Source organism: Meriones unguiculatus, chromosome 9 (assembly GCF_030254825.1).
Source record: "Meriones unguiculatus strain TT.TT164.6M chromosome 9, Bangor_MerUng_6.1, whole genome shotgun sequence".
Lineage (NCBI taxonomy): Eukaryota > Metazoa > Chordata > Mammalia > Rodentia > Muridae > Meriones > Meriones unguiculatus.
The window spans coordinates 38,902,554-38,930,143 of NC_083357.1; the positions used below are offsets into that span (position 1 = coordinate 38,902,554).

At 36.2% G+C, this 27,590-nt stretch overlaps 1 protein-coding gene across 8 annotated transcripts in view; it reads left to right on the plus strand.

Annotated features, from left to right (window-relative positions):
• Nucleotides 1-27,590, plus strand: part of Dnm1l (dynamin 1 like) — a 62,891-nt gene that overhangs the window by 13,057 nt on the left and 22,244 nt on the right. For 4 of the 8 annotated variants that reach the window (XM_021658730.2, XM_021658731.2, XM_021658735.2 and 1 more), the window contains exons 2-9: nt 13,059-13,206; nt 16,450-16,488; nt 17,656-17,702; nt 18,043-18,114; nt 20,153-20,239; nt 22,046-22,208; nt 24,368-24,488; nt 25,910-26,041. In XM_021658730.2, the coding sequence (XP_021514405.1) occupies nt 13,059-13,206; nt 16,450-16,488; nt 17,656-17,702; nt 18,043-18,114; nt 20,153-20,239; nt 22,046-22,208; nt 24,368-24,488; nt 25,910-26,041 (809 nt within the window). The remainder of the gene's footprint in view (nt 1-13,058; nt 13,207-16,449; nt 16,489-17,655; nt 17,703-18,042; nt 18,115-20,152; nt 20,240-22,045; nt 22,209-24,367; nt 24,489-25,909; nt 26,042-27,590) is intronic. The other 4 variants (XM_021658732.2, XM_021658734.2, XM_021658737.2 and 1 more) reach the window with 1 other exon arrangement.

Sequence of the window (27,590 nt, forward strand, 5' to 3'; positions counted from 1 at the left end):
CAAAATGTCCAGATTACATAGTCAAGAGGAGAAGGGGACGCCCCTGCCCTAGAAAGTTCAGGTTAAAGGGTTGCCAGTAGAGAGTTGCCAGCCATGTCCAGCAGCAAATAGGGAATGAGGAATGCTGGGAAAATCTGGAACTACTTGTCCAGGGCCTGAAGCACACCATTCCAGCCTTTTGTTAGTAATAAGTGAATTACAGGCGGAGATTCTCTTCTGGCTATTTCCTGCTGACAGTAGGGTCACTGTAGGGAGGTCAAAAGGCTGAAATGCTGGCCAGATCCAGGGAGAATAGGCTGTTTTAATGCTGGCCAAGGTCTGTGAGAATATCTATGGCTGGCAGGTCCAGCTTGATTTGAAATTCTATGAGATCAGACTGTAATCCCTGTGGTAGCTGCTCTGGCAGTGTCGTGGGTGTAGGAAACATCTGGGTCTGGCAGGATACTAGAACATATATAGGCAAAGACAAAGTTAAGTAGGTTATGGAGAAAATTCCTTTAGATGTACATTTAAAACTTTTGGGAGAGAGAACAGAAATGGAAGGTTTGGATCAAAGAAGAGACTTGAACATGAGAACCTCCATTTAACTGAGGGAACCTCCATTTACCCAATCACTGGAGGTAATTAAAAAGGTTTTATTTTGGATCTGTCATCTAAGGGGACTTGAGACCAAGTTTGGTTACAAAGGTGTGTAAGCTTAGAGGCTCTTTAAGCAGACACTAGGTATAGAAATCTGAAATTCTCTAGAAGACATCCCAGAGGAGAATCTGGAAGAACGGACAGACGAATGGATTAGTCCCGTTGGGGAGGTAGGAGTCAGTGACCTGTCAAGGCGTCTGAAGAGCAAGGTTTGACTTAGTAGTGTATAATCTGTTCCAACAGCTTGTCAGCATTGGCCGGAGACCAAGGGCACAGTTGCCTGTAGCAGACACGGTTTACCTAGGTAGGATTTCATAGATGAGCAAGAACGGGAGGGAGGGAAACAATGCTGGTAGAGGGAAAATATTACCAAAGGGAGAAGAAGGTCCTAGATGAAGGATTTGGATGTAGGTTGGCAAGTGGTAGGAAGTGTTTGCACCAACCGGAAGTGAAGATTCACCAATCGACTGGTATTGGATATAGGAATGTATCAAGTAGATAGGAAAGGGAAGTCCAGGGAAAGGGAAGGAATCCCACCCTCTGAGATAGGCATTAGGTGCAGTACTTATCTGGAGCCTAATTGACCTGAGAGGTGGATTCAGGTGGATTTCCTGCATCTTACAAGAGTCACTTTTAAGTTTTACAAAGGAGATAAAACTTTAGATATATTAGCATTACAATTGTAATTTGCAGTGAAATATACATTGTAGAAAAGGCAGTAGATGTAGACATACACCTTTTTGTTAACAGCATAAACATTCTTTAAGGTGAGCCCTGAAAAAGCAGAAGCCTTCCGTGAAGTAGAAGGGACAAACGCTCACTTGATTTAAACTTTTAGTATGATTACACATTATGGAAGAGAGGCTTTTTCCTCTCTATCCAGAAGAAACTCTATGTACGTAAGTCTAATTCTAATACAATGAGAAACAATTTTTAAGTCTACACTTAAAAGACAAACCAAAGGCGATTTAAAATCTTGAGCTTGGAACCATGATAGTGGGTGGTATAGTAGAATGTTTTTGTATTAGAGTTAGATTAATAAATCAGAGATATCTCTCTATTCATGAAGGTCAAAGCTCTTGACAGTCGATATAACAGTAGCATAGCAACAGGAAGAACTATTAAGCATTTTTACCTATTTAGGACACCTTAAATCACCTTAGACCTTGCAACCTTTATAACTTGTATTTACCATGTATTTACCAAGTTTAAAACACATTTTTAGACCCTCATTTTTCTTAGGCCTTTGTGTCTAGTTATTTACCATGAGGCATAGGTGAGACTGCTGTGAACATTTATTGTTCTTTAGCTAAAGGTTACAGCTGAGACTTGAGTCTGGTAACAAAGCATATTTTGTCTAGACCTGACAGTAAGAGTTCTAGAAGTCTTAAGGCTTGGTCTCCTGCATATGAAGAGGACTGAGAAGACGTCTGGAGCCTCCCAATACAGAAGTTGGCAATATGTCTGTGGGACCAAGTGTGAGGTTAAAATAGACCTGCAGCATTATCTGGGCTTGGCAAGGCTGGTGGAAGTTACTGAATCTAAGAGCCATTTTTCCTTCGCCAGGCCAAGGAGCTTGAACGCTGGAAGTGTCTGTGGCTCTTGTGCTGGTTGAGCCTCCATGGCTGGGCACAGAGGAGCATTTTGATTTCCAGAGGCCAGTTAGCAGGCAGGGTGTGGCTTGTTGAGGCAGCCACAGGACTAACGTCCTTCCTGGCTACATTTGAAACAGCTGGTGGAGTTGACTTTTGGCTATACCCCAGTGAGATGGGGCATTGTAGACCTCTTGGGTTTTGTTTTGTTTTGTTGTTGTTTGGTTGGTTGGTTGGTTTTTTTGTTGTTGTTTTGTTTTGTTTGTTTTGTTTTTGTGCAGGAATCAGCACAGCAGCACAGCCTCAGCAGTGAGACCATGTTTGCATCTGTAGGACTATAAATATATTTTTGAACATGTTAAAGGACTTGATCATCTATGAGATGATTGATTATTAACTTGCATTTGTTAGCCATTAAATATTAGGACTTTAGGTTTCATCCCTATTAAGTTGGAGCCTTAAAAGTCATAAATATAGTCCATTAAAGTAGGAGCATAACAGTTTCCTGTATGATTTAGGATATAAAAAGCTTATAGCTTATGAAAGTCTAAGGCTATACTATAGATTAATAATGTTATCATATTTAGAAAACAAGACCAAGCATATTTAACCTTGATAATGAAGATACAGCACAATGACCAAGTTTTAATAAAAACAAATAAATTTCTCTAAAATTAATAGATCTTAATTTAGAGTATCCTTGGAATTTATATTATGTGGTCTAAGGGTATTTAGGCAAAATTTTATTTAGTAATCCCTGAGTTAAAAGTTTTAAAGCCAACAATATAGTAGAACAGTATAAAACAATTTTAAAATTATATTTTAGTTTATTATACTAAATTCATTATCCAGAAAGCTTAGTGGTGAATCCTGATCACAGGCAGCTCATGATGGGAGAAACAGCATTTATTAAATCAGGAATTGATAAAGACATAGGCAATTAGACGTACATTTTAAATTAGCTTAATTTGAATAGACCTTTATAACTTTGAAATTTTAGCATCATATAAAAATTATTTTGAACCAGTCATAAATACAGCATGTAAAAATATAACTTTGAATTTAAAAATCCATACCCATTTATAATGAGACTTATTGCTATCTTACTCTAAAAAGAGATAAAATAAACAATTAATTATGATTAAAATTGTTCATACCATGTGGTCACCTTAGGGTTTACAGTTTAATCTTAAGATTTTTTTTTCTTTTTGAGAGTATATAAAGAAATAAGAGAATATTTTTATTTAGTGGGATAGCAGAGAAAAACAGACAGGACTTAGAGAAAAGAGATACAGGGAATTGCTTTTTCTTCACTGATTACTCTTAGTGTTACTAGATATTAGGCATTTAAGTAGAGCAAATGTCTACAGGTGTAGAAGCTAGAGGTTTCTCAGAGGAGGGAGACTATGAAGAAGCCATTCCTGTGAATGAGAAAGAGGAAATGGAACTGGACCATGTGGCTAGTGGTTTGTCAGCCAAATAGCATGGCAGGTCAGGGACTTAGCCTGGCTAAGCCGGAGAATCTCTGTGCCTGGTACCAGGGCTTTATTAGCAGTAAGGTCAAGTTCTCATAGAGAGAATCTCATTTACGGGAAAGAATAGGGGCATATAGGCAGCTTTAAAGTGTAGGTAGGAAGGGGCGCAGTGGCCTTTTAGGACCTACAAGAGGCTGCAGTTTTGCAGCTTTGAAAGCAATGGGACAGAAACAAAGCAGTAAAAGCAGCTGGCAGCAGGGGAAACCACAGCGGTTTTGTTTGTTTTTTTATTTTGGAAGAGGTTTATTGGGTGGAGATGGAGAGAGGGGAGGAGAGAAAGACATTGAAATAATGATATGTAACCGATATTGTTTGAAAGAGGTTTATTGGATGGAGAGAGAGGAGTGAGGGAGGGAGGGAGAGAGGGGTTGCCCTGACAGAGAAAGGGGAGAGAGCAGGAGAGAGGAAGAGGGCACAAGAGCAAGAAGGCAAGAGAGAGAGGAAGTGACAGATTGATCGTGAACCATGCCTGCCAGGTGCAACTACCTGGCTGCGACACATGATGACATCATGGGTTGCCAGGCTTCAGAAGCAGGCTGCCTAAGTACTAGCAGCTGCTCCTGCATCATGCCTGCCTGATACCATGCTTCTTGTGGACATGTTTTTAACCCTTTGCAACTGTGAGTGCCCCACCCCCACCCTCACCATCTTCTTTGGCCATGGTAGTTTGTTTGTAGTAATAAAAAAGTAACCAAGATAACCTGTTGTTTTTTAATGTGAAGATAATATATCAAAAGGGTACAATGTAAATTAAAATTTTCACTTCATTGAGGTATGATTGACTTTCTCATAGCTTTTGACCAAAATCTATGTTGATTTTTCCTAATTTATTTCTATTGTGGATGATGAAATATGTACTCTGCATTAGTTTGGTAAGGCTACCATAACAAAAACATATAAATTGGTTGGCTTACTGTTATTACAAAGACAACACCTTGGTGGTCTTATTTTAATTTAGCTTCCCTTTTTAAAAGCACTGACTCCAAATACAGTCTGAGGTGCTGGATGATCAGGCTTCCAATTACAAATTTAAGGAGGGTCATATAATAATTTGACTTAACATGTTGTCTTAGGGTTTCATTACTGTGAAGAGACACCATTCCCACAGCAACTCTTAAAAAGGAGAACATTTCAGGAGCCCCACAAGGAAACCAACAAAGCTAAAAAACCTGAGTCCAGGGGGTGGGAGGGTCCTGCAGAGAATGATGTACCAACCAAGAACTATGCATGGAGAGGACCTAGGCCCTCTGCTCAGATATGGTCAATTGGCATCACAGTCTCTATTTGGATTCCCAAGTAAGGGGACCAGAGGCTGCCTCTATCATAAACTCAATTGCCTGCTTTTTGATCACTTGCCTTGGCGATGCAGCCTTACAAGGCCACAGAAGAAAAGGATCTAGGCATTCCTGATGAGACTTGAAAAGCTATGGGCAGATGGCAGAGGAGGAGAACCCCCCCTTTCAGTGGACTAGGGGAAGGAGATGAGAGGGAAGATAGAAGAGGGTGGGGACTGGGAGGAGTTGAGAAAGGGGGCTTCAGTTGAGGTATATAATGAATGAATTGTAAAAAAATTTAAAAAATAATAAAAATGGTGGAGTAAAAAAAATAAAGGAGAACATTTAACTGGGTTTGGCTTAGAGTTCAGAGGTTAATTCCATTAAACCTCTGCCATGTTGGGAACCATGACAGCATGAAGGCAGCCATGCTGCTGGAGAAGTAGCTAAGAGTTTTACATCCTGACTGGAAGGGGACAGGAAGATAGAGTGCCAAAGTTCATTCCCAATGATACACTTCTTCCACAAGGGCATATCTTCCAACAGTGCCACTCCATATGAATCTATGGAAGCCATTTTCACTCAGACCACCACACATGGTGGTGTGGTGTGTGTGTGTGTGTGTGTGTGTGTGTGTAACTTAATCTGGGAGCCATAAAGAAGGACACAAAAGCAAATAAAGTGGTAAAAATGAGTTTATCCGATTCAAAAGAATATTTAAAATGTAGTCTCTATAAAATACCTCATTTAACACCAAAATGTTTACAAAACCATAGTTGCCAAAACATAACTTGTGTAATAAAGAAGTAACTTGGAATTCACTTGGAATTCTTCTGAAAGATCAAAAGCATAAGTTATGGACTTTATTAGAGAAAAGAAACTTAAAAGTTTGGTTTGGAAGAACAGATGACAAAAGAAACTACTCTAATCAAGACTTGATGATCCCCAAGGGATAAGAACTTCAGATCTCAGCCTGGTGTGGTGGTGCACACCTGTAATTTCAGCACTAGGGGCTGGAGAGGTAGGTGGATCTCCCTGTGCATTCAAGGCCAACCTGGTCTACAAAGCAAGTCCAGGACAGCCAAGGCTACACAGAGAAACCCTGTCTTAAAAACAAACAAACGAAATAAAAAAAAAACAAACCCTCAGGTCTCAGCTGCAGAGCATAAATGCTAGGCTAACCTTTCTGATATGGTCACCATTGTTTTCTAACATCCATGCCTCTGTGCTGTCCCATGGATCTGGGTCTTAATAGGTTCCACAAGGTAACAAAGATCACCAGCAAGCCATGGCACAGCCAGTGCCATGAAAGCCACACCAAACATCAACTTTGTGGGAGAAACAGTTCAGAGAGGTGTGTCTTTGCACCTCTTAAGATTTCCAAGAATAATCAGGCACTCAAGTTTGTCAAGAAGAGAGTGGAGTGCACATTCAAGAGGAATCACAAGGAGCAGAGTATGCTGCCATAGTGAGGAATATTGCTGCTAAGGATTGATCCCACCCTACTTGTCTTCTCCCACAATTACTATAATAAACTATAGTCAAGTTTTCATGAAATCCAACTAAAACGAAATACAAAGTTCTGAATAGAGGGATGACATGACAAACTGAAAGCAGTCTTACAAGGGAAGTGTATAGCTCTAAATACCTATGTTAAAATATCAGAACACAAATAAATGTCTTAATGATACAACTCAAAAAGTTGGAAAAACAAGAACAAACTAGAATTAACAGAGTCCAAAATGAACAGGAAACATACACCAAAGAAATTCAGGAATATTTAAAAATATCTCTAAAAATATTTTTTAAAACCTGTAAAATTTAAATGAAGCTGTAAAATCTAAATGAAAGGGATGATTTCCTAGATTCATTGAAACCACCAAAATTAAACCAAGAAGAAACCAACAAACCACAACAAAGAAGAGATTGAAATATTAATAAAAAGCTTCCCAGAAAAAAAGAAAAAGACAGCTAGGGCCAATGAATTTACATCAGAATTCTGTCAGACTTTCAAAGATATCTATATCCAGTAGTTTATTTCCTAAACTATTTAAAACAATAGAAACAAGGAACACTTCCAAATTCCTCCAAGAAGCTAGTATCACTTTAATACCCAAACCACACAAAAATTCAACAGTAAAAGAAAACTGCAGACCTGAGGAACATAGACTAGAAATACATAATAAAGTAATTGCAAACAGGATGCAGAGATGCATCGGAAAGAATATATACCATGACCATGTTGGCTTTATCTTTGAGATGCAGGGATAGTGTAATATGTGCAAGTCAAAAAAGTAATAAATAACATAAATGGACTAAAAGACAAAAATCACATAATCATTTTCAAAGATGCAGAAATAGTCGTTGACAAAATCCAATATTCTTTCGTAATAAGAGTCTTAGAGAATGTAGGGCTGAAGGAAACACAAGAAAAGCTATATATGATTAAAAAAAAAAACTAAATAAACTGAAAAACCACTCTACAGCCAAAATTTTCCTAAACGGAGAAAAGCTTGAAGTAGTCCCACAATGTCAGGAACAAGACAGGGATATCCATTAGGTCCACCCTTTTTCAGTACTGTGCTTAAAATACTAGTTGAGCAGTAAGGCAAGAGAAGGAAATTAGAGTAGAAAGAAAAGTCAGACTATCCCTATGCAGATGACATGATACTATAAAGTAGAGACCCCAAAAATTCTGTTTGGAGAAACCATAAACAAATTCAGTAACATGGCAGGGTACAGAATCTGCTTGCATGGATTAATAGCTTTTCTGTATACCAATAACAAACAGAAAATAAAATACCTAGAGATGTTGACGTTCTTTTTAAAAACTCTTTTTATGTTTCTTGTATCTCTTTCTCTCTACTCCACCCTAATCCCTTCCAACACCCCAACATCGGGTAGCAGAGAGAAAGGGTTAGATAGGGGGAGAGAGGTTATAGTTTTCTTAGCTGCTTCCTGCTGGTTAGGGTGGTTAGGTTCCTTGGAGCCAGTCCAATTCTCCTTTCAGGAGATCTCCAACTTCTTCTCTCACTGCATCAGCAGCAACCAGAAGCCGCAGGGGGAAGCAGTAGGAGCCTTGTTCTTGAAGCTCCTCCACACTCTCCAGGCTCTGGCATTTATTCTCTCTCCAGAGTCCTAAGATTTAAACTATCTGCAGGTGGCAAAGAACGCCTCTCAGAGTCTACATGAGGCAAAGGGTTTGCTGCTGTGGACTATCTGAATCAGTCCCATATCCCACCCCTGGAATATAAACAAAAACATGTTTATATCCACAACATAAGCATAAACCCAACCAGGGAAGTATAAGACCTCTACAATGAAAACTTGAAGCCACCGAAGAAATAAATAATGACAGTAGAAAATGAAAAGGCATCCCATGCTCATAGATTAGTAAAATTAACATTACAAAATTGACCATTCTACCAGAAGCTCTTTACAGATTTGCTGTAATCCTAGTCAGAATCTTCATCTCATTATTAGGAGAAATAACTGAAACTATCTTAAAATTTATATGAAACCACCAACATGCAAGATAGATAAAACAATCCCAAGCAAACAGAACAACAACAAAAACAAAACTCCACAATGTTGGAGGTATTACCATTCCAGGTCTTAAGATATGTTACAGAGCCATATTGAAAACAGTTAGTATTGGCACAAAAACAGACACGTACACCTGTAGAACAAAAATCAAAGACTCAAACATAAGCAAACATAACTTTATCCACTTAACATTTGATAAAGATGCCAACAACATATACCGGAAAAATAAAAACATCTTCAAAATATGCTAGGAAAACTGGTTGTCCACATGTAGAAGACATGCGTGAAAATTAACTACAAATGGACCAAAGCCATAAACCTGAGACACTGAAACTTGTAGAAGAAAACAAAGGCAGTTTCTATCAATAGATAGCAACATGAAATAGATCTGTCTATAAATCTGACAGATTAATATCTAGAATATATAAAAAACTAAAAAAAAAGTAAAAACAAATTAGCCATTTAAAAAGTGAGCGTGGGACCTGAATAGAGAGGTCTCAAAAGAAGATAAAAGATAAAATAGCTAAGAAGTATTACTTCAAAATTTCCCATAGTAGTTAGAGAAATGGAAATCAAAACAACTTTGAGATTTCATCTTACACCATTTAGAATGGCAAAGATCAATGGAAAAAAACGACAGTAAATACTGAAGGGGATGTGGGGGTTGTGGGGACTTTCACTTCCTTTTGGTAGGATTGCAAACTGCTATAGTCACCGTGGAGATCAGTTTGGAGAATTCTCAAAATCTTAATATTAAACATACCGTATGTCCCGTTCAACAAGTGGGATACCATGCCTGGTACTGGAAATCTAGTTACCTAATCAGTGCTGGTAAATCATGGTTTTTGGAGGAGAATCTACAACCACTAATATACTAATCCAGAATAATCCCTAACATCAACCTATAAACATTTATCTTTATACCTCCAGTGTAGTTTTCAACCTTCATCAAGGAAAGTTGTTTTGCAACAAGTGGAGACCACTACAGAAAACCACAATCAACTGATATGCAGACTTGTGGAACCCATCTACAAAACACTACCACACCCAAGCCCTAGGGAATAATCACAGAACGATTGTAAGACAGGATTAGGACTGTTTTGAGATTGTGTCTCCTAGTAACATCAGAAGCTGTATCTATAAAGTTTCACCAACATGACCACTTAAATGTGAGAGCTGAACAAGGACATCAGTGAACATGCTAAATTGGATGGGGAAAAGCTCGTGAGGCTTCAATCCTACACAAAGAACCACAGGCTGGCTACTGAGTAAATATGGAAGCAGAAGCAGAAGAGATGGCTTTCTCCAGGGAAGAACATTCATCCTTGAAAACATACATACAAATAAAATGGATTCAGGCTGGAAAGATGGCTCAGTAGTTAAGAGCACTGTTCTAGAGGACAGGGGTTCAATTCCCAGCACCCACACGGCATGTCACAACTGTCTGTAACTTCCAAGATCTCACACCCACAGACATACATGCAGGCAAAACACCAAGTACATAAAATAAAAATAAATTTAAAAAAATAACATGTATCCAACAGGTTGTATTTGGGAGTATGTGTGTGTGTGTGTGTGTGTGTGTGTCTACATATATATGCATGCAAAAATAGTTGATGATAAAAGAGGCCATGAATTGAAGGAGAGTGGGAAAGGGTATATTAGACGGGAGAAAAAGAAAGGGATAATTGTTGTAATTAAAATACATCTTAAAAATAACAAAATATTTTCTCCCCATGTTGCTTTTGGTGCTGGCTTGTTTTATGTCAAGTTGACACAAGCAACAGTCATTTGGGAAGAAGGAACCTCAAGTTGAGAATGTGACCCTACTAGACTGACCTGTGGGCGAGCCTGTTTTTTGGTTGATGATTGATATGAGTTGTCTCAGCACACTGTGAATGTTGCCCACTCTGGGCTGCTGGTCCTGGGTTTTCTAAGAATGCAGGCTAAATAAGCCATAGGGAGCAGACCAGGAGGCAAGACTTCTGTGGCTTCTGCTTTAGTTCTTGTATTTAAGTTCCTGCTCTGATATCTCTGAATGATGGACTACTAGTTTTAAGATGAAATAGCTTTTTCCAAGTTGATTTTGGCCATGGTAGATGTTTTATCACAATAATAGAAACCCTAAGACAAGCAGCAAAAAGTTTTAAGTATCCACTTCCTGACATTTAGTTTTACACAGAATACTGCCTTATTACACATAGAAGTTGTTTTATATTGTTGTAGGGTTTCTATTGCTGTGAGAAACACAACAACCAAAAGCAACATAGGGAAGAAGACTCTCAGGTTACACTCCATCACTGAATGAAGTAAGGGCAGGAACCTACGGCACGGGGTTGAAGCAGAAATGATAGAGAGACACTGCTTTCTGGCTTGCTCCTTGTAGCTTGTTCAACTGTAGGGGTTGGGGGGAGTAGGGGCCAGCCTCAGCAATTGACATGTTCCAGAGTGAGTGAGTTAGTCAGGTATAGTTGTCCAGAGAATCTTGCAGCTCTAACTGACTAGCAGTCAAGTTGCTTCTTGAGGTTTCACAGAACAAAGACAGACTCATCATTATCCAAAATGTACAGATTATATCACTTTATCTCCAGACATGTGTTTGATTTTTCATTACATGTCTGAAATTACAAGTTCAGTCACAGAAGGTACAAATAGAACAGATTTTATTTTGTTATCAGCCCTATAACTCTAATTCAAAGAATCTAAAGAATGTCTCTGCCCAAGCAAACACATTTGTTTTATATGACACCCTGCTTTTAGGCTGGCGGTATTTGCAGTTTTAAAGCACTCCAGACAAAGAGAAAGTATCTGAACCAGTCTTTTTATGAATAGCAAATACTAATACCCAAGTCTTCATCACCTACTCTATTAAGTATGAAAGTTATTTTAGTTAATCTGTCTTATTTATTGAGTTCTATTCCTCCAAGGGCATATCTTGTATTAACCTCTGTTTTTAAACTACATTTTCAGACTTTTTACATGTAGTCTGAAACTACATTGTAAAAAGAAGCCTTTAATCTGTTACCAATTCTCCTGGCCAGTTGGAGTGTGTCAACTATCTCTAAGTTTATCCTGTTCCAGTTTTACTGTTTGAGTTTGCTTAGGGACTGATACCCCAAGAAGATTTCTGGAGTCATGGTGTCATAAAGAAATTTCTAGTGTTTTAGTGCTTATCATGATCTCCAGGGTATATGGAAGACTTCCAGATATGGCCAGATAAAGTTATTTTCCTAAAAGCAGAAGAGATAGTAAATTTAGGACTTTCCTAAAAAGACTCAGACCAAAACCTAAAAGTGAGAGACAGAATGGCAGCGGTTACAGCATTCGGCTAAGCTTTGCTGGAACTATGTCAAGCAGCTGTGCTGTCTATAAAGTCATAAGATATTCTCTATTTCCAATGCATATGATTGTGTCTCTCAACCTGCTCTCTTGTTCCTGTTCCCAGTGAGTTTGGCCTTTCCTATCAATAATTAGTCAAGCAGTTGGCCTACAGACTTGCCTACAGGCTATCAGATTAAAGTATTTTTTTCTTTGAGGTTCCTCTTCCCAGACAGCTCTGGCTTATGGCAAGTTGACAAAAACTAAACATGAGATATATGATTAGAGGATTTAATTCCTGTTAACTATGTTAAAAATAAAGTTATCAATGCCCTATTTATAGTGAAATTACTATATTGGTACCTATATCATATAGGTTTTAAGACTTGGTTAAGAGACTATCAAAAAGTCATGTGGTGGTGCACGCCTGTAATCCCAGTGCTTGGGGAGGCAGAGGCAGGTGGATCTCTGTGAGTTCAAGGCCAGCCTGGTCTACAAAGTGAGATCAAAACACAAGGCTATACAGAGAGACCCTGTTTTGGGGCAGGGGAAAGAAAGAACAAGTGAACAATTTGGGGGAGAGTGACTTTTTTAATATAATTTTTTATTTATTACAATTTATTCACTTTGTATCCCAGCTGTAGCCCCACCCTCACACCCTCCTAATCCCACCTTTTTTTCTTCCCTCTGTCATCTCCTTCCATTCCCCTTTCCCAGTCCACTGATAGTGTAGGACTTCCTCCCCTTTCATCTGACTCTAGCCTATCAGGTCTCATCAGGACTCTCTTTCATAGTCTTCCTCTGTGGCCTGGTAAGGCTGCTCCCCCCTTAGGGGGAAGTGATCAAAGAGTCAGCCACTGAGTTCATGTCAGAGACAGTCCCTGTTCCCCTTACTAGGGAACTCTCTTGGACACTGAGCTGCCAAGGGCTACCTCTGTGCAGGGGTTCTAGGTTATCTCCATGAATGGTCCTTGGTTAGAATATCAGTCTCAGAAAAGACCCCTGACTTTTTTTTTTTTAATGTATCTTAATTTTAAGTGAGGATTTTTATTTTCTCTGAATTTGAATTATGTAACTTGTGTGTATACGGCTTTGTTTTTAGTACAGTCCATTTAGAGAAATCATTAATTTGGTCTTGTATATTCTGTTTTCAGAGCAGTGGAAAGAGCTCAGTGCTGGAAAGCCTAGTGGGAAGGGACCTTCTTCCCAGAGGGACTGGTGTGGTTACCCGGAGACCTCTCATTCTGCAGCTGGTCCATGTTTCACCAGAAGATAAACGAAAAACAACAGGAGAAGAAAATGGTAAATTTCAGAACTGAAATAAGAATTATTTTAAAATGTTATTCCTTTTTAGTCTGTTTTCAAGATGACTTTCTAAGTAAAAAGTTCATTAATTAATTGGACTAGAGCCTATAACAAAATCAGAAATCCTGTGGCGTGGTATCTATCTTTCATCCCAGCACTTATGTGTCAGAGGCAGGTGGATATCTGAGTTGGAAGCCAGTGTGGTCTACAGAGTCAGTTCCAATACAGCCAAGGCAACACTGAGAAACCCTGTCTCAAAACAAAACACACACAAAAAAAATTTTCGTTGATTTGAAATGCTGAGTAAAGCTGTTGGGAATAGTACCTTTTGAATAATTTAGCTTAGTAAACTGTGGTTAAATAGAAATCTGTTACTTAAAGTAAAAGCAGTTCCTATTTCTTTAGCTCTTTCTGTTTTCATCATGTGCTCACTAATTTTTATTAAATTTTCCTTTAGTCTTTGAGAAGGGCTATTACAGAAAGATTTCTTGGTGTTGTGAGATAGCATAGTCCAAACTGGCTTTAAAAATACTTCAGAAGGACCTCAGACTTGTAATCCTTCTTGCCTCTACCTCCCAAGTACATGCTTACAAACATATGTTACCAATGACAGACAGTAAAATAGGGAGTCCAACCAAGGTGGGCGCCATGGTGCACGCTTGTAATCCTAGGACACTGGGAGGCAAAGGCAGACAGATCTCTGTGAGTTTGAGGCCAGCCTGGTCTACAAAGCAAGTCCAGGATAGACAAGGCTATATAGTGAAACCCTGTCTCAAAACAAACAAACAAAAAAACCAGGGACTCCATAATAACTAAAGAAAGTTAATGAGCTTTGTAAATACCCATATGTAATATTTTATAGTAGGTGATCAGCTTTATAGAAACCCTTTAATTATTAAATATCTTCTTGATATACTAGTATTACTTTATATTTTAATGTTTATTATTGAAATTCTTTTTGTTGTATTTATTTTATTTTGAGATAAAATCTTGCTACATATCCCTTACTGTCTTATAGTATAGATCAGGACAGCTTATCATTTGTAGTGATGCTCTTACCTCTGCCTCCCAGTTTTTGGAGTTACAGACATGCATGACTATGTATTTAAAGTTTGAACCTTGAATCTACTCATTCTTGACTAACCTGTGGCTTAGCCTCAAATACCTAGGATAAAATTTTCAGAATTTCAAAAAAAAAAAAAAAATTTTCAGAATTTCACCATCACTAATTCTATCGCACATATTACCTAATACCCTTAAACCAAGATATTTAGGAACTATATGGCTGTAGGTCTTTTTTTTTTTTCTTCAGCCATTTTGAAAGAACAGTATCTCTATCAGACACTATTTGCAGATGTGGTGTTTCCTTAAATAAATTTTACTTTGTTAAGAAAGGGTGTAGACATGTCAGTTCCTTGATGTCACCTTGCCCAGCATGTTTTGTTGATGTAGGGGTAGATCAGTAGAACTGCATATTTTTCCTCTGCAGTTACATTTATTCTTGAGCTTAGTCCATGTTATGTCTATGTGTGTTTGCACATCACTGTGTATGTGTGTGTGTGTATATATATATATATATATATATATATATATATATAGTGCTTCAGCTTACAGTGATATCTTAGCTACTTTTGAATGCAAAACAAATAGAAAGTTGAGCATTAAATTTCATCTTTATTGTACCATAATTCTTCGGCTTCCTTTTTAAAAACATTTTTATTTTATATGTGAACATGTGTCATTGTGTGTGGATGTATTTGTGTGCTATGGCAAGTGTGCTCCAGTGAAAGATAACTTGAGGGAATTGGTTTTCTCCTTCTACCATGTGGGTCTTGGGGATGGAACTCAGGAAATTAGGCAGCAGAGGTCTTTACCTCTGCGCCATGGTGCTGGCTATCCTTACCTTCTCATCAAAACCACTTTCTCCTTTGGACAAGCAGTTTAGGCTTACAAATCATTCTAACCATGTGGAAATCAAGAACTAATGAAACATTAACATGTAGTTTGGATTTAAAAAACATGAATAATGAGAGAAAATAGTTTTGAAGAAAGCATCACAAAAAAAAGCCAATACAAAGTTAAAACAAATCTAAAACCTTTTTGTATATGATTCTTTTTTATTTTTACTTGTTTTTTAAAGATTTGTCTATTTATTATGTACATAATGTTCTGCACACCTGCATGCCAGAAGAGGGCACCAGATCTTGTAATAGATGGTTTTGAGCCACCATGTGGTTGCTGGGAATTGAACTCAGGACCTCTGGAAGAGCAGCCAGTGTTCATAACTTCTGAGCCATCTCTTCAGCCCCTTATTTTTACTTTTTACAGTTCCACTTTCATTTCTGTACTTTCTGTTAGTTTAAATACATGAGGGCTATAGCTTCACAGAGTCTGTGTCCGGTACCCTTTGTGCAAGTTTGCTTTGGAACTAGGCACAAACCATGCCACTGTTTTTAGGGCCTGAGTTACCAAGATTACTCTTTATTTTCTTTAGCTTGCCTTTGGGAGTTAGTGTTGCTTTGCTTTATACAAACATGAACACATCTCTTGCGTAATAGAATTCAGTTTCATCTTGGATATAAAAGCTTATTATAAAGCTCCTTAAGATTTTATATGTAAGAGAGCCCCAGATAATGTGTAAAGAGCAGCACATTGTAAGATAAAACGAAGTGTAATTTTTAACTGAGGTCTATGAAAACTGGCTAAAATATTTTGTGTTTAATGTATGTAATTAACAGGAAGTGCAAGAATTGTGACAGTAGATTCCGTTGCATTGAGTTCATGAGTTGGAAGAGTTCATGTTTTGTGGTGCTCTGCTAAATGAAATTTTTATTTCAAAGGAAGTACCCTTATAAATAGTCATTTTTAGCAAATAGGCTAATTGCATTTACTTACTAATTATGATAGTTTCAAAGGATGTGCCTATCATATTTCCTAGGCTCTTAAACCACACAATTTATCTTTTCCCACAGTAGGCTTTCATATATCTGAGACAAACTTTTGAGGGTAAAATAAAAATTTCTTTACTGAAATCCTTAAAAAGTTGAAGTATTATACAGAATATGCTTTGCTTATAATATGTAAAAATATAGTTCCTACAATTCTAATAAGCTGTGAATAATTAAATACTTAATGTACATTTGAAATGTTATGTTTTTACACATTTGAGGTTTTTTTTTAAGCTTAAAGTTTTAGGGATGAGCACTAAAATTACTTTGTGCTATTTCTCTTTAACTACAGACCCTGCTACATGGAAAAACTCAAGACACCTTTCTAAAGGTTTCTTCTATCCCTTTGTTTTTAGCTCTTCTTTTTTTTATGCCTGCATGTGTGCTTATGGACCCCTACATGCTGTGTGCATCTTTCTTCTTCCATTTTTATTTGCTTGTTCACATTGATTGCAGGTTTTAATGGTTATTGTTAGTGTTTTGGCATTGCATTTACATGCAGGCCTTTTTTGTGGTAGATTTGATTTTTACAAAATCGTAATTGTGAAGATACTGAAAATTTACATGGCAAATTAAATTTAAAATACCACTTTGTTATATAGTAGCACCTCTGTGAGTCCTGTACTTTAATTAGTCCTTCAAACAAAGAATGATAATACCTTTTACTAAATAAATATTGATGTGAATATCTTAATTTTTATTTCAGATGACTCATAATGCATTAACTACTTTAAATTATTAAGATATTTTAAGCTTCCAAAATTGGTGAAAGCAGAATAGCAGTGCTTGGGTAAGGTATCAGGAGAAGCAGAGTGTGACTAGAAACTAGCAGGAGGTCAGTTCCTTACAGTACAGACATACATCTATTTTCATCCATTTCTGTTCTACAATTCCATGAGAAAACATAGACTTGACCTTGGGAGAAAGCACCTTGGCAGTGTGCATTACAGGACAGCTACTACCCTATCACTGAGAGCCTTATATATAGCCAACAGAAAACCAAATAAAAGGCAGTGATTTTTAAAAAATGGAAAAAATAGCTATTTCATTCATATATTGCATGTATATTTTTAACTTCTATATTATGTATACATTTGTTACATGAGGGTTTTTTTTTGCATTATCTAATGGGATTTTCAGTTTTTCTTTCTAGTTCTTTAAAATTTTTCATTGAATAAACTTTCATATATAAGATATTTAAATAAATCAGTTATCAATTATGTGATTATACAAACATTAGGATTTGTGATTATACAAACAAATAGGAAGTGAACAATGTATTTTTAAGAACTAGATTTTAAATTCTGGGAGTACTTGAAGTTAGTCCTGCTTTTGTAGTCAGTGCCATGGTTTAAAGCTGTGAATGTGTATTTAGCAGACCTTAAAGTACTTATTAACTTGTAGTTAGTTAAAACAAAGTTTATTGTGTTATCTTTTTAAGTTCCTAACCAGAAAACCTAATTTTCATTCTCTAAGAAATGAGTTTTTCTTTCTCTAGGAGTTGAAGCAGAAGAATGGGGTAAATTTCTTCACACTAAAAACAAGGTAATCACTCACAAATACAATGAAGTAATATATAGAAAATATTGTTTTATAAAGAAAGTAGGAAATAAAGTTTCTTACTGGAAATGTGTGCCTTTAAAATAAAACTTGGCTCAGTAATACATCTAACTGCAGTAGTTTAACTTGATCCTTTCTAACTTCGAGATTTTTAAGTTGTGAGATCAGGCAACTTTGAAACATCTTAGAAAAACGCATGTATATATGAGAAATGTAGACTAATTTTCTGCAGTAAATCTAAACATATTCTTTAATGTGCCCTTTACCCCTTAAGAATGTCTGATCTTATTTAGAATATGGTTCTTTTTGTTTCAATAATTTTTAGCTTTACACAGATTTTGATGAAATTCGACAAGAAATTGAAAATGAAACCGAAAGAATTTCAGGAAATAATAAGGTAGGTATTGTTTCAAACCTGAAAGACTTTAAAAAAGTAAATATATTGGTGATTGCTGTCTGTGTATAATAATATATAAATGCATTGCTAAGTCATAATCTTCCCCTCCCTCTAGTACTGACAGTGAATGTGGGGCATAGTACATACTAGTTAATGTTCTATTACTGAGCTATATCCTAAAGCCACTTTTTTAATTATTATTTTGAGACAGTGTCTCATAAAATTACCCAGGCTACTCTTGAACTTGGGGTCCACCTATTTTATCTTCCTTAGTATCTGGGAATTACAGTTATGTGTTGATTTATAAATTTATAATCTTAATCATTTTTTAGTGGCAGTGATGGCATATGCATGCCTTTAATTCCAGCACCTGGGAGGCAGAGGCAGGCAGATCTCTTGTGTTTGAAGACAGCCAGGGCTACACAGAGAGACCCTGTCCCCCAAAACAAAAATAAACAAAAAACAAAAAGGAATACTCCTACTCCACAAACATAAAAACTTACGTGTAGTGGTTTATATCTGAATTCCTAGGATTGAGGAGGTAGAAGTAGAAGGATATGAGTTCAAGGCCAGCTTGAACTAAACACTGAAGTAGTTTCATAAACACCAAAGGCTAGGGACATAAATCAGTGATAGACTGTTGAGTGGAAAGTCCTGGGTTAAATCAACAGCAATACACATTGTTATGAGTTCTTTTCTATTGCTGTGATAAATACTCCAACAAAAGCAAGCGAGAAGGTTTAATAGGGAAAGGTTTATTCCCACTTAAAGTCCATTGTGGCAGGGAAGTCACAGCAAGAACTTGAGGCAGCTAGTCGTATTATATTATGTTCAATATCAAAATAGCTCAGTGAGTGCATGAATACATACTAAATTTTAACTGTCTTTTTCTACCTGCTTAGCTGAGGTACCACTCATAATTCAGATGGGTCTTTCTAATTCAAGAGTGATAAAGACAGTCTCCTACAGGCATTCCCTTTTCAAGGTGATTCTAGTTCCTGCCAATTAGTAGTTAACACAGGTTATCAGACAAACATGCGTGTGTGCGTGCGTGCGCATACACACATACACACACACCTTAAAACTTTTATACCTATAAAGTACTTTATGTTTTGTGAACTTAATTACATAGAACTTATTACAGTCAAATATTTTCTAAGAATGTGAGAATTTAAATCAAGGATCTAAGATATTTTTAATATCAAAGTCAGCTTCTTTTCCTTTTTGTGCCCTTTATTGTAATTACTGTTTTCTTATTGGTTTTATTGCTAGTCTGTGTTATCTGGGGGAACATTAAATCTCACAGGTGACCTTGAGCCTAGTAATATTCAATATATATTTGCTGCCAGATACTGTGATGTAGAAGTTATTTCCTGGCAGAAAGACATTTTGTGCCTGTTGAAAACATTTGACTCTTTCAGTAACTGTTTTTGCTCACTGTCAAACTATAAACTGGTACCTTGGAGTAACTGCTGCTCCCACCATACTTTCCTAAATTTCTTGGAATATGACAGGAATATAACTAGATTATGTCAGGGATAGCTTTTTGTCTTGGGGATCTAAAAATTGAGATGTATTCCCTGAGCGAACTTAGTATATATGTATACTGTATATGTACGCTTAATGTTTAAATGTCTGGGACCAAATTAATGTGAAGAGCTGCTTATCTATTACTTTCTCAACTTAGCACCATCAACTTGGGAACATCATAATTTTGGATAAATGAAGAGTGCATTGTTCTTTAAGTTCTTAATCTGTTAAGCCTTTTTAAAATGGATATATGAATATAGAAAAAGTGAACTAGTATAGGGAAAAGAAATTTTATACATTAATGGTATAGATTTGGGTAGGATTATAACCCTACTTGTCTTCTCATTCATGTTTTGTTAAGCTTTTATTATTGAAAGATTTTAGGAGCCACAGTTTAATAAATATTTTGTAGCATCTAAAGTCTATGCATTTGAATGTAGTTTGCTCTAGCATTTCATAATTAATGGAAAATTAATATGATTGTAATATATTTGAAACTTGTTTTTAGGGAGTAAGCCCTGAGCCAATCCATCTTAAGGTTTTCTCACCCAACGTCGTCAATCTGACACTTGTGGATTTACCAGGAATGACCAAAGTAAGGAATATATGATACTTATGTTTTCATATAAAGAAATGTTTTGTTTTCTGTTTAGCATTAACCTAATATAAGAATGAATTGATTTTGTTGTTACTGTTATTATCAGAACATTTTAAAAAGTTGAGCCCTTCTTTCTCCTTAAAACACTTTCTTCCTAGGGTATCATAGTCTACAATTTTATCTGTAATCTCACTGGCCACCCCTTTTCATTATCTTTTGCTGGTTTCTTCTCCTCTCACCAAGTTTATAAACAGTGCCAATTTTTTTTGACCTCTTGTCCTCTTCAGGTACATGTAACACTCTACTTAGATTGATAGTATTAGCAGATCTTAAAGCACTAAGTGCATGAATTTGATATGTTGACATTCAAAGTATTTCTAGATCCATATCCAGCTATCCTGTTGGCATATTTAAATGCTCTAGTAAGCACTACAGCTTTGTTATGGCTACCAAATTTCCTCATTTTTCTGTCATCTTCCCAACTCAATACATGGCAATTTCACTGTATTAACTGATCAGCCAAAACCTTACAGTCATCCTTGATATTTCTTTGCCTTTTATCTCCCTTCCTTTCAGCAAATCCTCTGGGCTTTTCTTATTTTTATAATATATCCAGAATCCTATCACCTCTTAGCATATTTGTGGCAGAGGTAGCTATTATTATTTCACTTGGATTGATGTAATACATTGCAGGATATATAGTAGGTCTCCTTTGTTTTTTATTTTTAAGTAACCACAGTATTCTACTAAGGTGAAAATTAGATTGTATCATTTCTTAGCTTAAAAATCTTCTTCAGTAGGGCTGGAGCGACGGCTCAGTGGTTAAGAGCACTGTTTGCTCCTCCTAAGGACCTGAGTTCAAATCCCAGCACCCACATGACCGCTCATAACTGTCTGTAACTCCAGACCTGACACCCTCACACCAGTGCATATAAAATAAATAAAATTAAGGAAAAAAAAAATCTCTTCAGTGACTTCCCAGTTTCCTCATTATTGGGAACCTCCTGTATTATTTTCTCACTTTGTTAGTTTATTTCAACATCTCAGGATGGCCTTTAACTGTCTGTGTAGCTGAGGATGACCTTGAATTCCTTATTCTTCTAAATCCTGGGATTAGACTCAGCTCATGTGTTATTTCTCTCTAATTTCTTTTTCCTGCACATCTGCCATTATTCACTCAATGTAGAATGTTCTTTCCCTAGATATTTATGTGGGGTTTGTTTTGTTGCTTGTTTACCTTTAATTTCTGCCTAGTCACCTAAACATCATTATCTTATTGAAGTAAATCCTGATTATTCTGCTTTAAAACATCATTTAAAGCAAGAATTTAAAAGCATCATTCCCCAAACTCTGTTCTGCTCTACTGTGTTTTCTTGATAGGCCTATCTGCTACTTGGATGATATATTTGTGTTTGCTTATTAATTGCCTCTTATCACTAGGACACATGCCCTACAAAGGCAGGAATTTGAGTCTCTTAATTTTATTGCTGTGACCTAACACATCATGTAAAGGAGTACCAGATCACAAAACATTGTATGAATGAATGAATGAATGATCATCTGTATGCAGTTGATACCCAGTAGACTTTAATGTAAGATTTATTCAATAATGAATTTTTGGTATTTGGAAGAGTTACATTTTTTGAGGCTTTGTATATTACCAGATTCACAGATAACTCTATATAGTACATTGTTAATTTACTTTAGCTATTTGTAAGTACAAAAATACCTGTATTCTATGAATTCAATGTATGGGGAAAAGCTGAGTTGATTTTGATTATTGCTTGTCTTTGTTTGGTTTAGGTACCTGTAGGTGATCAACCCAAGGATATTGAGCTTCAAATCAGAGAGCTTATTCTTCGGTTCATCAGTAATCCTAATTCCATTATCCTTGCTGTTACTGCTGCAAATACAGATATGGCAACATCAGAGGCACTCAAGATTTCCAGAGAGGTAGATCCAGATGGTAAGGACAGATGTTTATATTTAATTGATGTTTGATTTACAGTGGTAAATCTTTCCTCAAGAAAAGAGTATTATTGAAAAGAGTGCCTCCAGTTAATACATATCTTAAAATGCTTTCCTACTTTTCTAATAATTTTAGGATACTTGATTGCTAAATTACTTGACTGCTAAAAAGGATAGGCAAAAATACTTCCCATAAGATTTATATTTGCAGTAGCTACACAATAACTTTAACATCAAATTATTTGGTACAATATTTCCTTAATTGTGTAAATGAAATTTCAGTTTTTGAATAGCCAATATTTAGGAATAAATAAATTTATATTATGATATAGGAAATAATTATAAAATCTTTCTGCAGATTAAAAAACAAAACAAAACAAAAAAACACTAGACAAACTCAGTATAAAGGGGAGTCTTTGAAGGCATCTCTTTTATAAATCATTCTTTACACAGATTATGATTTAGTGATTATTGGAAGCTTCTGAGTCTGTATGAAATGCTAGCTTTGTGGAGTAGATAATTGACCCATATGGAAACCTTTTTTTTTTTTTCAACTAGATTCCTGAAGACCTACATCTGTGTTACAGCTTTTTTTGAGTGTGTGCTTTGAAAAATAATTTCAAATAAAAATTTGATGGTAATGCTACAAGTGTTAAAATTTCTATAATTAGTCAGGTATGGTGGTGCACACTTGTAATCCTAGCACTTGGGAGCTAAGAGCAGGAAAAGGACATCTTCAGCTACAGTAAGTTTGGAGATAGCCTGATCTACATGAAAACCTGTCTCTAAATAAATCAATAAAGACATAAATAATAAAAAAAAAAACAAGCAATAAGATGGATATATATTTGATCTAGTAATCTTAGTTTTTGAGACAGTGTCTTACTATGTAGCCCTGGCTGGCCTGGGTCTTGTTATGTAGATGATTTAATAATCTAAATTGTCAAATATTACAGGGAGATAATTTCATCCAATATTAATATATAGTATCAAAAATTTAGAATTATGGAAGGCCAGTTGTAGTGCATGCCTTTAGTCCTAGCACTTAGGAGGTAGAGGCAGGTGGATCTCTGTGTGTTCAAGGCCAGCCTGATCTAAAAAGCAAGTCCAGGATAGCCAGGCTACACAGAGACACCCTGTCTCTTTAAAAACAAAAAACAAACAGAAAATTTAGCAGGAGAGATGGTTCAGTTGGAAAAGTATTTGCAGTCCAAGAATGAGGACCTAGGTTCAAATTCCTAGAAGGCAGACACAATGGAACACCTTAGTAGCCCCAGTACCTGGGCAAGGGTAGAGGGGCTTACTAGCTTACTGTTCAGCTAGCCAATTGGTGAGTTCCAACTTCAGTAATAGACCCTGCCTCAAAGAATAGGATGGAAGGCAATGGAGGAAGACATCCCATGTATAGACTTCACATAACTACATGTGCACATAAACAAAAGCAATTAGGTACAACTTAAAAGTAATGTCTTTTTTGTTGTTGTTTTTATTTTTTGAGACAGGGTTTCCCTTGGCTGATCTGGAACTCACTCTGTAGACCAGGCTGTCCAGGAACTCACAGAGATCAGTGATTGCTTAGCTTGCCCTGGGTTTCTTCCCAAGCACTGCCAAAGGATTAGGTACTGGGTGTGGAGGGGAGGGGGGTCAAAAAATTATACATAGTAATTAACTCCAGCTCCAAGGGATGCTACACCCTTTTTGGCCCTCCAAAGATAGCACCAGCACACGTGCATGTAGATACAAACATGTAGATGCACACATAAATAAAAAAAAAATCTTTAAAAAATCACAATTAAAATTTAAAACGCTTAGAGATCTTGACCTACAAACTAATAAGAAATTACTTTTGGACCCTGGAGAGTTAACTCAGTGGTTAAGAGCACATCCTCTTCTGGCCCCCATTGCATGCACATACATAGACATGCTTATATATGCATAATTTTTAAAAATTACTCGTGAAAACAAGTTTTAAAATTGTATGCCATATTTAAATTTATTTTAGATAAAGGTCTGGAAGCAAAGAATAGAAGAATATTACCAAAATGATGAAAAAGGCAAAATGTTAGGTAGAATTATAGTTGAAGATTTTCCTTTACTAAAAACTTAATGCCTTTTTTTAAATGGTTCTGTCTTCTCCCTCCTTTTTATATTTACCAGGGCGCAGAACTCTAGCTGTAATCACCAAACTTGATCTCATGGATGCGGGTACTGATGCCATGGATGTATTGATGGGAAGGGTTATTCCAGTCAAGCTTGGAATAATTGGAGTAGTAAACAGGTTAGCAATTAAAATGAAATGAAGGGGCTAGAGAGTTGGCTCAGGGGTTAAGAACATTTGTTTCTCTTACCGAGGACCAAAGTTTGTTTCCCAGCATCCACATTGACTCACAACCACTTGTTGGTGGTAGTGGTTTTGTTTTTTTAAGATTTAAAAAAAAAATGTTTTTTTTAACATTTATGTGAAGGTCAGAGGGCAATTTGGCAGGAACCAGTTCTCTCCTCCCATTTGTGTTTTGGGGGTTTAAACTTGGCTGTCAGACTTGGCAGCAAGTGCTTTTACTCATAGAGTCACTTCGGTGGCCCTCTTAAAATTTTTTTCTTCTTCTAATGGAAACTATTTTTAAGGTGAACACAATAGAAGATGATTTCATAATTAACCTTCACAAATTCTTGCCTGCTACTTAAGGTATATATGAGAAGGGCATTGGGTAAAGAAAAAAAAAGTATCTAATTTTTACCCAATCAGGACAATTTAAAGGTGGTGAAATTTATTGACTTTTAACCACATATTATTAGTAATGCTGTGCAATTGCCAGGATGTCACTTGGAAACTTTAAAGATGTATTCTGAAAATTGCTGTTATTAAAATTCTATAGGAAAAAAAAAAACTACTGTTGCATTGTCTGTGTTTTAGACATTTTATAGTGAGCACTTTGCAATGGTATACATGGAATTCTTACAGAGTAGTTGGGCTAGTGTGAGGCAGTGCTGTGCTCAGGTGACATTTTTCTCTAGGTCAGAGCTTCTGTATGGTAAGGAAAACATTTGTCAAAAGACCAAATTCTAATTCTAGTTTTTATATAGTCCGGATATAGTAGACTTTTAATCACTTGTGACGTCTTTGGCCCTCAGGTCATTTAAAAAAATAAATATTTTATTAAGTGATATCTAAGGTTCATTTCAATTGTCTGTGTATATTCCTCCATACATTCCTTTTCCCATTTAAAGAAAACTTTCCGCTATTTTCTTTTCAGGCAAGCATGTGCTATATATGCCTCTGCATTCTGTATTTGTAGATAATTACACTTCAAGTTAACATTTTTTATTCTTGGTAGAAATTAGTCACCTGCCCAAGGATAAAATATAGATGATTAAGATATACTTGCATTTTTATATCAGTCTACAACTTACTTAAGGATACTGCTTTTGGGTGGGTTAACAGTAACAATAAAGCTGATACTATTCAGCCTAAGTTAAGTCATACAGTTCAAATCTTGGCTGTTTTTGCCTTCCTTGGATGAATCCATTGACTGAGACATCTGTGCGTTATGAATGTAAAGATAATGCTTGTTGTAAAGCACTCAAGGACTAAGTAAACAATTAGAAGCCAGGAAACATTATCTAGTGCAAACAGGCAGCCAGAGCAGTGAAAGTATGGTATTGGTTTTAATTAAACAAGTTTTTATTTTTCAACCATAGGAGCCAGCTAGATATTAACAATAAGAAGAGTGTAACTGATTCAATCCGTGATGAATATGCTTTTCTTCAAAAGAAATACCCATCTCTGGCCAACAGAAATGGAACAAAGTATCTTGCCAGGACCCTGAATAGGTAACATTTTTATCTTTTGAAGTTGAGATGTTTTTGTTTTGCCAACAGTTGTCTTAGAATATTTCTGTTTAGTTTCATATGTTCACTGTTCCTTACAACTGTACTTCTGGGTCCTTGTAAAGCAAATGTCTCTGTTTTTATTCGGATGCTTGGTATTAAATCAGGTAGTCTAGAATGAATATTCAAATAATTTTCTTAATTAGGAAATGTTTTTATTTTTTTAGTTGAAACTCATTTCCCAAATTACTGTTATATGGTTTAATACTGAAAGAAAATTTGTTGAAATACAACATTTCATTAGTGTTTACAATCAAGTAGCTGTAGCAGCAAATCTTTGGCAAGCTCATCAAAAGGAGTTTACGCTTCATTGAGGTCCATCCAGGTCCTGTGGAGTGCAGATTCTAAGTTCATTTAAAGTTGATCTAAGTTCCTGGATAGGGGTAAATTTGCTTATGGTGTCTTTCTTTGTCCTTGATAGCCTTCAGAATATAAACAGCACCAGCAGAGTTATATAACTTCCACATGCTCATAAAGCAGCATCAGTGATTTGGTGCTTGGAATCAAATCATAGCCAAGGAGTATGTTCATCTCTTTAGGCAATTCATAGCCATCTATGTCTGGCTTGTTGAAGTATCACTTAATCAACATCAGAATACTCATCCGCTTGATATGACCCATGAGAACAGTAGCAAGCTGACAGCGGTCAGTATAGGTGCAGGAAGCTTTGGGGACTGGTGTTAGGAGGGCAGTTGCAACTATAGTACCCTGACTGGTCAGGTAAGAAAATGTTAACAATTAATTGTGTTTTGAACTTTACTGAGATATCAGATGATTTCCAAACACTGTAGATTACATGAATTTAAGTAAAATTTTCAGTTATCACGATATGCCTCAGACATTACATGTGACTATTACATGATACTTAATTCCTTTTACATTTATTCATAATAGAAATAACATGAGTTTCATATAAGTGACTAGATTGAAAACCATTTTCTTTTATCCTATAAATTGAAGGCAGATGAACTTAGATCTTAATAAGAAGGATTTACTTATAATACTATGCTGAATACCTCTTGTAAAAGTTAGACCATTAAAACAAAATTACAGGTAGAATTGAACTGAGTGCCTTACTTTAGATTATAATGAGATAAAAATAATGTGTATTATTTTAGTTTTATTTATGGTTTTCTAGCAATCACTACAGTTGGTGGGCTAAAGGCATATGTCAAAAGTATTGGTGAAAACCAGTTACTTTTATATAATTTTCTTTAGGCTAAGGATTAAGATTGCTTTATTTCCTGTTCTTATGATATGGGGGGGTGCTAAAAATTTTCTTATTCTTACAGTTACTGAAATGAACAGAAAGTATATCTGACAGCAGAGTTATATAGGGTTTTCACCGTGTACTGTACAAGTAATTCTTCAGTAGATTGTAACTAGATGCCTTCTGACTTCTGACAATATTTACATAGAGACAGCATCACATCCTGTAGGTTAACTCCTCAGAGTTTTATAGATTTCCCTTCTACTTCAGGTGTCAATTGCC